At 46.0% G+C, this 11,076-nt stretch overlaps 1 protein-coding gene across 4 annotated transcripts in view; it reads right to left on the reverse strand.

Moving 5' to 3' along the window:
- Nucleotides 1–5,851: 5,851 nt before the first annotated feature.
- Fam183a (family with sequence similarity 183 member A) overlaps nt 5,852–11,076 on the reverse strand; it is an 11,202-nt gene continuing 5,977 nt past the window's right edge. For 2 of the 4 annotated variants that reach the window (XM_008827012.3, XM_008827010.3), the window contains 2 exons: nt 9,069–9,172; nt 5,852–6,047 (listed from right to left, as the gene is read on the reverse strand). In XM_008827012.3, the coding sequence (XP_008825234.1) occupies nt 5,937–6,047; nt 9,069–9,172 (215 nt within the window). In that variant the 3' untranslated portion in view covers nt 5,852–5,936. Of the gene's footprint in view, nt 6,048–7,164; nt 7,264–9,068; nt 9,173–9,558; nt 9,643–11,076 lie in introns of all 4 variants that reach the window. The other 2 variants (XM_029560577.1, XM_017796580.2) reach the window with 2 other exon arrangements.

The following is an 11,076-nucleotide window of genomic DNA, read 5'->3' on the forward strand; positions in this document are numbered from 1 at the left end:
GGATTAATCTGGGTCTTAAAGTCCTGTAGTACTGTTTTTATGAAGTTGGGTGGACCAGAGTTTGGTGAATATATGATCATGATTGTAATATCTTCTTGGTTTATTGTTCCTTTGATCAGAATGAAGTGGCCCTCTTCATCTCTTCTGATTAGTTTTAGTTTGAAATCTATTTTATCAGATATTAAAATTACATCTCCTGCTTTTTTCTTAGCATCATTTGCTTGGAATAATTTTTTCCATCCTTTCACTTTAAGATAGTGCCTGTCCTTGAAAGTGAGATGAGTTTCTTGCAGACAACAAAAAGATGGGTTTTGTTTCTTAATCCATTCAACTAATCTGTGTCTTTTGACTGGGGAGTTCAGTCCATTGATATTTAAGTTATTAATGAAAAGATGTGTATTGATTCCTGTCATTTTGATTTCTGTTCGCATTCTTGTTGTAGCTGTGCGTTTCCAGTTATGCTTTCATTAAGTTTCTTTCCATAACTCCTTGGGTATAGTCATTCCTTTCTTCAGCTCTTTGTATTGCTTCCAGAACTCTCTGAAGGGCTGGTTTTGTGGACATGAATTCCTTCAGCCTATTTATGTCATGGAAGATTTTTCTTTCCCCTTTGACTATAATAGACATTTTGGCTGAGTATAGTAATCTGGGTTGGCATCTGTGGTCATTTAAAACTGGGAATGCTTTGATCCAGGCTCTTCTGGCTTTCAGTTTGCACTGAAAAGTCAGCTGTAATCTTAATGGGTTTTCCTTTATATGTGACTTGTTTTCTTTTAGAGCTTTCAGTATTCTCTCTTTGTTCTGTATGTTTAGTGTTTTTACTGTGATGTGTCATGGAGAGTTTCTTTTCTGGTCCTGTCTATTTGGTGTTCTATATGCTTCTTGTATTGGTATGGGCAGGTCTTTCTTTAATTTGGGGAAATTTTCTTCTACAACCCTGTTCAAGATCTGGTCCATGCCATTATCCTGAGATTCTTCTCCTTCCTGTATGCCTATGATACGTAAGTTTGGTCTTTTTATGTTGTTACACAGTTTCTGCATATTCCATTCTTGTGTTTTCTTAAATTTTTCATAATCTTTGCTTGTAGGGTCTAGTTCGTCCACTTCATCTTCCAGTCTTGATATTCTGTTTTCCATTTCATTCATCCTATTGGTGAGGCTTTCTCCTGTCGTTTTTATTAGCATATTGAGTGTTTCACTTCCTTCTTCATTTCAGCTTGAGTATTCATCAATATTTCTAATTCTTTTCTGAATTCATTCAGAAGTTTGTCCCTGGGGCTGGAGAGATGGCTCAGCAGTAAAGAACACTGGCTCTTCTTGCAGAAGATCCAGGTTCAAATCCCAGCACCTACATGGCAGTAACAACTGTCTGTAACTCCAGTTCCAAGGGATCCAACAGCCTCTTCTGTCCTCCACGGGCATTGTATGACACAGGTGCACTTACCTACATGCTGGCAATACACACATACACATAAAAATAAATAAAATTTTTTAAAAAAGAAGTTTGTCCCTATCTTCTTTCAGTTCTTTGATTTCTTTGTGTGTTCTTTAAATTCACTGAATTCTTTTATCGTGTTTATCATTGTTCTTTTGAATTCAATGTCCTGCGTTATCTCTAGGGGGTTCTCATTGCACTCCTCTACAGGACTTCTGGTCCTTGGTAGGGATATATTATTTGGGTTTTTCGTGTTGTTATTTTTTTCGCTGTGACTTTGACATGTGGATTTTTTTTTTCAGTTTTTGATTCTTGTGTGAGACTCAAGCCTTCCTTTGTTGAGTTCCTGTCTGCTTCTTTCTGTAAACTTTATGTGCCTTTGTGGTTTACTTGTTGGGCATAAAAAGCTGGCTGGTCTAGGCTTCAGGTTCCCTCCTTTGATTTTATATTGGAGGGGCCAGATGGCTTTTATCCTGCTGCTCAGGAGCTCCCACAGAGGCCCAAGTCAGATGAGGATCAGATAATCTCAGGCTTTCTCCTTAAAGTCTGGATCCCTCCAGGAAAGATGCTGGCCTCAGGAAGTTGGGGGCTGGGTTAGTCAGGGTCAGGGCCTTCTCAGGCATGGGAAGGTAAGGTCGGAGAGGGAACAGGCAACCAAGGGCTCCCGGGGACCAGACCTAGGAACTGGGTTGGTCTGGGTGCAAAGGGTCAGGAAGCAGTGAGGATTCTGGGCCAAGAGGGCAGTTCAGAGGTCTGGGGTGCCAAGAGAAGAAATGGACCAGTGCCCACACTAGGACAGATGGAAAGAAGCTGGCCCCAGGAAGCTGGTCCAAACTGTGAATTCTTAAAAACTGGAAAATCACAAATTCTCAGTGAAATATTCTTAGGCAGTTTGATTCCTGGGAATCAAACCTAGGTCCACTGCAAAAGCAGTCAGTACTCTTAACCACTGAGCCATCTCTCTAGCCCCACGCTGCTTTAAAACACACTCCCACTCATGGAAAGATAGAAGCCTTACAGTACCCAGTGTGACACAGAGCACTGGGCAGTTCTGGCTTCCTGTGAGTCCAATCTGCATGAATGTCACATACCAAGATGCACTTATATTAACAGAAGTTTCTCAGCAACACTTCACACTCAGTTAACATGGTGTTATTACTGAGTCATTGGATAAGGGAGATGGTCTCCACTAGCTCTTTAGTCCACAAATCACCACAGGACAGGTGCAGAACGATCAATGATCAATCATGACTTCCTTCAAAGTCCATGTGCTTAGTCACTACGTATGTTACCTGGTTCACATGTAGACTAAGAAACGTGGAACTGATTGTGCTATTTCCTTATCTCTAGAAATAAACCCAGATACATTTATTTTATGGGTAAAGACTTTTTCAACTTTATCGGGCCAATGAACTCAATTCCAACATTATGGTGGAAATCTCTGATGAATGGGCACAACCTGTATGGAGAGGGGTTCATCTGGTCACACTCCACCTGAGCAGGTATTGCCAGGACAGCCTGAATTTTGCAGCTTTTGTTTAACTAAAGACGTCTGGATCCTGCCAGAGGACGGACAGTGTGGCTGGCACCAGGACCCAGGCCAGGCCTGGACAGCTCCCCTCCGCTTCCTCAAGCCAACTTTCCTGGCTGGCCAGCCTGCCATGGGTCACTCTCTAACGGCTGGCTTCTCTTTCAGCATGACGTGGACTGCATAAAGTAGAACCAAAACCCTTGAGTCCCAGGCTGGGAGTCAGCCCAGGGCAGGGGGGCCGAGTCAACACACGTACAGCCTTCAGAGAGAGAACTGACCAGCAAAACTAGCATGCAGCCAAAAAGCTTGTCAGGCTGGGCGTACAATTTCAATAGAATGCAGCTGGCATTGTGGCCAGAATAGCTGGGGTGTGCCGTTCCTGCTGCCTTTCTAGTGACTAGATGTACAGCTGAGGATCCTAGTGAAGCAACTGACCAGCGTCAGTAAGGAAGGGCAGGAGTGGACCCCAGGCCAGTGACTCTGGGACAAACATCCACAGAATCCCAGAAGCTGGTGATGGCACTGAAATCACAATTGAGAAACAGTTGGGCCTGAAGCCAGACTTGACAGGGTGAGACCCTGGCCCTGACCTGAAGACCTGGGCCACCACAGCTTAGAGGACGAGGACAAACTCAGCACAAGGCCCCAACTGCAAAGCCCATCCCCACCCTACAAAGATACCTAACCTTGTAAATCATCCAACAAGAAAAAGGTGAACCTTGTTGTTTACAAAGGCAGCCGTTTGGGTCACTGTTTGTCTAATATTTTAAATTGCAGCCTATTAAATAAAGATTAGTTTTGGTATTTTTCATTTCCTGTGCACTTAACAGTGAGACTGTTTGTGTCTTAATTAAGAGTACTGAGTAGCGGCAATCTCTTCTCTGTGATGGTTCAGATTGCTGCGCGGGTTCAGGAAGGGGGAGCACTTACATCCCACGCTGTCGTGCACAGTAAAACTTGTGTGTAGATGTTTTGGAAATGAGTGTCAAGGCTTTCTGCTCTTTGCAGTGGAGACAGGAACAGGGTAGAAGCACAGGAAATGCTGGTGATCTTTTTAAAGGAACAGGAAGGCTGAATAACAAACATCTTCCAGAATCCTCAGGATGAAACATTGCTTTAGTAGACCTCAGATGCATACGTGTAAACTGACTCTGGGCACATCAGAAACGACATCCCATCACCATGTTCCACCTTACCGCATTGCTGGTTGAATTCACCAGTGTTAGACAGGCATATGCAGTGCTGCCATGGATACAGTAGTCATGACGATACTAGACAATTCTTTATACCAAAAATTTAACTTTGTAAAGTCTATTGTATAAATTCTTTGCACATGGTGTTGTTTCATAAGGACATTTCCACATACATGTATACTGTGCACTGAGCATATCCCCCTCCGTAATCCCTGTCCTCCCCTTCCTCACCCCCCCACAGGTTGGTCTCCTTTATTCACCCAACAATTTCACATCAACATACATAGTTTTATGTCTCTACAAAACCTAGGACCCACATATAAGAAACATGCAGCGCATCTTTCTGAGACTAGCTTAATTCACTTCATATAATTACGTCCAGTTACGTGCATTTTCCCACAAATAATGCAACTTCATTTTTCTTTATAGTTGAAAAACATTCCATTGTGTATGTGAACCACATTTCCCACACCTGTCCCTCTGTTGATGGATACCTTGGTTCCAGAGCTACTGTGGACCGTGCTGCAGGATGTGCAGTGTCTCTGTGGAATGCTGACTGGGAGTCCTTCGGGTAAGCACCCCGCAGTGGCGTGGCTGGGTCACACGGTAGATCTGAGTTTTCTGAGTACTCCCGTCTTGACTTCCTCAGTGACACCTGGGTCACACTCCCACCAGCAGTGTCCCTTCTGTCCACACCCTCACCAGCATTTGCGATTGTCTTCTTAATGACTACATTCTCACTGGAGTAGAAAGGAATCCCAGTGTAGCTCTGATTTGCGCATCCCCGACGGCCAACGAGGTTGAACATGTTTGTTGCGTGTGTTTACTATACGTTTGTTTCATCTTTCGAGAACTGTGTATTTCATTAGGCAATTTATTGATTTCTTAGTTTTTTGAGTTCTTTGCATATTCTAGATATCGATCCTCTGATATAGGGCTAACCCTTTCATTCTGTGACCTGTCTCTTCACTCGGTTGACTGTTTCCTTTACTGCACAAAACCCCATTTGTAAGTTGGGAATGGTACTCTGTATGTAGTTCTAGTTAGTTTGAATTGTTGCCTTGACACAACCTAGAATCACCTGGGAAGAGGGTCTAAATGAGGAATTATCTGGATCAGGTTGGCCTGTGGGCATGCAGGTGGGGGTTGTATTGTTGTTAACTGAAGTGGGAAGACCACCCTCGAGGTGAGTCCTGCACTGTGAGGGTGAGGGAAGCAGACACAAGCAGGAAGCAAGGGTGCGTTTATCTCTGTGCTCCTGACTGATAGGATGTGACTAGATGCTTGAGTTCCTGCCTGGACTTACACAAAGGAACTGCAGCCTGGAAGCGTGGGACAAGAAACCCTTTCCTCCCTTACGTTGCATTTTGTTGGGGTATTTGTCACAGCAACAGAAATGAAACCAGAACACAGTAGTGAACTGCAACCTAACCTGACAGGCAACACTGCAACATCCTTACAAGTACCTGAGCGTCAGCTATTCCAAGCAGGCAACTGTTCAAACCATGTACAAACAAGATGGACACGGGTTGTGACCCCTCAGGCTGCTTCTTCAGCACAATTCTCTCTTCTGGAGCTCTGCTGCTCCCTTGCCTGCCTCTGTGATGCTGTAAAGACGTCAAGAACCATTCTTACCCCAGACTGTTGCCTGACTCTAAATCTAACGTTGTGGTCTATGAGATGTGATATGTATGATTTTTAACAAAAGCGTTATTTATTTCAGTGGGCAATACACTCCTCGGGGGTTCAGTACACAGACCGGCCCACTTCGAGAAGGCTATTTGTGGCGATCATCTTCCCCAAGGCTCCACATTTTAGCCTTGTACAGAGTGATGTCATGGTAGACTCTGAAGTGGTTCAGCCTGCGGTCCTGGCGATCCGGGTTGACCTAAAGGGAAGGAGGCAGGATCAGAAAGAAGCATGTCGGGGAGGCAGACAATCTGGATTTGTGTGGTGTGGAGCTGTGGATGAATCAGGCCCACCCTCCTGTGACATGAGCACTCCTCCTTGCTGAACCCTACCGGTGACATAGAGATGTCAACGTTTATATCAAAGACCATGAGGCTGAGGGATCAAAGCAGAGGCAGTGTCCTCCCCACTGCCTGAGTTGGGCCTGAGGACCCCCCCCACTCCTAGAAGCAGCTCATTGAGAGGAGACTGCATCTACTTTAGTGCAGACCCAGCTCCTAAGGCAGCATCTCGCACCTCGACCTAATAAAAGCACATTCAGTAAAACAATGAGTTAGTTGAAGGAGTTTATGGAGTAAAAATGAGCACGGTGACACATCAGTCTTGAGGGAGCTACACTGTGCAATCAAAGAACTTATTTTCAGCGGCTACCAGGAGGCATGAGGCTGAGAGATGCTCATAGAACGTGATTTCTCAAATGTCCCATACTGAAGTTGGGGGTCACTGCCTGAACAAGACATGGTCTCATTAGGGGTCAGGGATCTCCAAATTGGGGCCAGTCAGGCTTATTCTGCCCCAAACTGTCTCCCTCTGAACTCTAGCTTTTGTGGCTCCACAGACACGAACCTAATGGGTTTCGGAAGGTATTATAATTTGGGTATCAAGTGTCCCCCTGAAAGGCTTGTGTATTAAGGCTCAGTTCCCACGCAAACAGTTTTCAAAGATGAGCCTTTGGGGATAATCAACTGATGGATATAAAAGTCGAGTCAACTATTGGATGGTGGAGAAAGTTGGGGTCTAGTTAGAGGAAGTAAGTCACTGGGAGTGTCCTTGAGGACTAGCCCTTGCTGTGGGCCTTTCCTGTTTCTACTGCCATGCTATTTCTACTTCCCGGCTGCCATGAAGGGAGCATCTCTGCTCCACCACACTCTCTGCCTCACCAAAGCCCCAGAATCAATGAGGTCAGCCAGGCCTCGACTGTAACCTCTGAAACCCTGAGCTAAAATAAAACCTTCCTCCAATAAGTTGTCTTCCTCGTGTGTTGTCACAGTGAGGACGTCTAAGGGTATGTTTGCTTTCTGTGTCACCAGCCCCACCTGATGGCATTATCCTCAGTGTCATGATGCTGGACTGGCATGGAGTATTTGCAACAGTGCTTTATCTGCAAGGCCTGGAAGGATCTGAGCAGGAGACTTCTAGAAGATACATTTACAGGTGCATACTTTGAACCCACGGAATCTAGACAGTTATTCTTTTTTTAAAAAAGGAGGTAGGCAGAATAATTATCTGTTTAATAATATAAAGCACTTTTCCTTCCCAGAACTCCTGTTCCCTAGAACAGTCACCACAGACCCGCCATCTGCCCACCTTTCGGAGTCGGAAAGGTGACTTTCCCTGTGTCTCCTTCTGCCTTTCTTGTGGTTGCTGACGAGCCCGGGTCTGCTTTTTCTGGTACTTGTGGCTTTTGCACTCTCTCTCTAAGGCTCCCCTCTCCACTTGGCTGTTTGTCCTCCACATGGCCAACCTCCACACCTAATTCAAACCACATGGCTCTCCTCTCTTAAGCTCCCACCTATGAATCTACAATAAACTTCTCTAAACACCCCAAGGAAGCGCAGTGAGTTAAGTAATTTGTGCTTTGTGATAATTTTTTATGTTGACCCCTTAGTTAGCCTGATTTCTACCTCCACCACAATTTTCCTTCCTTCAAACCCTCATGTGGGAAAGATTGCCTCATTGCCCAAGCTCTGCTCAGGCTGGCCTGAACTCTCTCAGTCAGGCCTCTTCGGACTTCCATATCGATCCCCAGCCTGTCAGTTTGGACAAAATCTGCTGTCAGCTTAACAATGCCACTTCAGTGTCTGATCACTCTCCATGTTTGATCAGGTTCCTCCTCCCCCTTCCCCCCACGAAGTCTGCTCACCTGCTCGGCCTTCAACAAGGACCCTCTTAGGTCAGGTTAGTCTGAATCCCCCTCATCTCTGAAGCTTCCAGCTGGCATTTTCTATCTTTGGCCCCACACCTGATCCTTAGCTTACAGTCCCATTGTCCACGCTGCATTCAGAACCAAGCCCAATCTCTCTCCACTGCAAATACCATTCCTGGGCTAGTACCCACAACAACCATCCCTCTGAACAAAGTCTCCATGTGTTTTCTTAACAGTCACTGAATAATTCGTTTCCCATTTTCAGTGATGTCATTGAACAGTTTCTTCTTTGATACCCCTGCCTCAATCACTGAGTTTGCTGCTCTCCCCACCCCTCCTGTTTCCCTTGCAGTGGTCTTTGCTTCTCTGGCTCTCTAACCACCCCTCTAGCTCCTTTCTGGATTCAGTCCTTTGTGTGTGTTCTGGGGCTCTCTCACATCCTTTCCCATTGCGTGCAGGGTTCTCTCTCCAAGACAATACCCCTTATCTGAAGAGGAGCCGCTGCAGAGTAATGACCCACAGGTAAAAGCTGGACCTACAGGGCCTGTTATTCAAATGCCCAGGGAGTGGTCCTGCAGCAGATCCTCACACCAGGACTTGTCCCGTAATGGATAAGAAGCCAGGCTCCTAGAATAGGACAGAGGAAGGGTGCAGACCACTCTGGAGAATCACTCAATGTGCCAAGGCAATGGGGTCCAAGCCAAGAAGCCAGGACTAGCACCCGACTGGGTCTCAGATGTGCCCTGGACCCTCCTTCCTGATCGTCCCATCTACTTCACAGCAGAACAATCCACATTTACTGAGTAGCAACCTCATACCAGGCACTGCTCTGGACATTTCACAAACACTGCCTTGTTTCCTCCTGAGGCCCTGTAAGATAGGCACTGTGATATTCCATTCCACGACAACAAAACTAAGCCACAAAACAGCTTAATAACTTTCCCAAGGTCACACAACTACTGAGTGCGAGCCAGATTTCAAATCCAGGAGAGGCTGCCCCCCACCCCGCACTCTGTCCTCTTGGCCACCATCTGTGTGGCTGCCATGCTCACTAAGTGAAGGAGCCACACTCACCAGCGGCTCTGAGTTCCATCCAATTTCTTGGTTTTCAGTCTGTGTCTCTGGGTATTTCTTCCTTGGACCCTGAGCAGCATGGTGAATGAGATTCAAGAACCTGACTGGGAGACAAGGTACAGTTAAGTAGAAGTCGGAGTCTGGTACCAAAGTATGTGGCTGTATCCTTGACTTGGCCAGGGGCTTCCTCAGCATCAGCCTCAGAGCCTGGCCCTAGAGTCTGGTTCTCTACCCATCTTTCAACTGATATGTCAAGCTCTGTTCTTGCCCTAGGGACAGAGCCTTGGGCAAAACAGACATAGATGCTGATATAGCCTGTGACTTGTGGTCTAGATAGGGAGAAGAGGGCACAGTATGCAGTGGACACAGTATACACATTATACACATAAACCTCATGGAGGAATGACCCTTGCTTTAGAGAATAGGCAGGTACTGTAATGCCTCGATTCATGACAAAGAAAATGAGTCATAAAGGGGCTCAGTAGCTTACCCAAGGTCATACAGCTAATCAGAGAAGGAGGTGACTGGACGCTACACAGGAACCAGCCCCGGGAAGAGGCAGAGGGAAAGGCCACTGTGGACAGCAAGATCAAGAGCCACGCTAGATGCAGTTCTCAGACTGTGCTGGCGATTCTCCTTTCTTCGCATGACGTTTCCTCGCTCAGGCTCTCTGACATGCTCTGCCCGCCACAGCCTGCAATCATCTGATCCAACACTTCCCAGAATGCTGCTGCCTGGTGACACCGGCTCACTCGTCCCCTTCCCTACTTCCCATGCACAAGTCTACTTCCCTCTCCTTTGTGATGAGGTCCAGAACACTTATGAAAATAACAGTAAACATTTACTTAGCACCACATACCAGACACTATCCTTAGGACTTGCACTATTTCATCTTCATGACAACCTTAAAACTTGTTTCAGAAAGGTTAAAATAACTGCTTGTGCTACTTAGCTTGTCAACTTGATGCAGCCTAGAGTCATCTGGGAGGAAAGAATACATTTAAAAATTGCCTGATATAGAATTCCAGAACTGGTCAAAGGCAGAGAATAAATGTCTGTGAGATGCTTAACCCTAAGTGACACATCTTCAATGCAACATCTACACTTAGTACGCACGCATCTCTCAACTCTCACCGGAGAAGCAGATGGTGATTAACAACAAGACCCACAATTAGCCAATGTGCAGAGAACAAGAGGCCGTAAAGAACTTATCCCTGAGTAGGACAGCTTTTTTCAAACCTCTGCCTTCCAAGGCTCAGGGATCATTGCAGAAGAGAAGGTGGAAAGATTGTAAGAGCCAGAGGGAGTGGACGACCACAAGGAGACAGTCTTCCAAACAGCTGGTTTTCTACTTATGTGAACTCACAGCCATGGTGACAGCACGCACAAGACCTATGTGCGCTCAAGACAGACAAAATCCCAGCATAGACATGGGGAAGTAGGTAAGAAATCCCAAACGAACCTAAGGAACTTTGGGTAACTGATGGCTGCTGGGAGGGGGACAGACGTTACAGGGTTGGTACTGGGGCCCAGAAAATGGATTCACAATGAAGGACACTGGGGACACAAATCATATTCTATGGGCCATATGTGTGTGTGTGTGTGTGTGTGTGTGTGTGTGTGTATGTGTGTGTGTGTTCATTAAATTGGGCAGGGGGGCAGTGGAGGCAGGTAGGAAGAGGGAAGCAGATCTAAATGCCATCAAACTTCATTGTATAAAAATCACAAAAATTTAACTTAAAAATGAAAAAAAAAAAAAAAAAGACTTGCCTAGATCAGACTGGTGCATGAGGCAAGTCTGTAGGAGACTGTCTTTACTGTTCATCAGTGTGGGAGGGCCCAGCCCACTCCGTGTAGCACCATCCCTAAGCAGATGCTCTTGGGCTCTATAAGAAAGTAGCTGAGCCAGGCACGGTAGCATGAGTCTTTAGTCCTAGCGCTTGGGAGGCAGAGGCAGGCAGATTTCTGTGAGTTCAAGGCCAGCCTGGTCAACCCTGCCTCAAACCAA

Source organism: Nannospalax galili, unplaced genomic scaffold (genome assembly GCF_000622305.1).
Source record: "Nannospalax galili isolate Female #2095 unplaced genomic scaffold, S.galili_v1.0 scaffold1812, whole genome shotgun sequence".
In the NCBI taxonomy this organism is placed as follows: Eukaryota; Metazoa; Chordata; class Mammalia; order Rodentia; family Spalacidae; genus Nannospalax; species Nannospalax galili.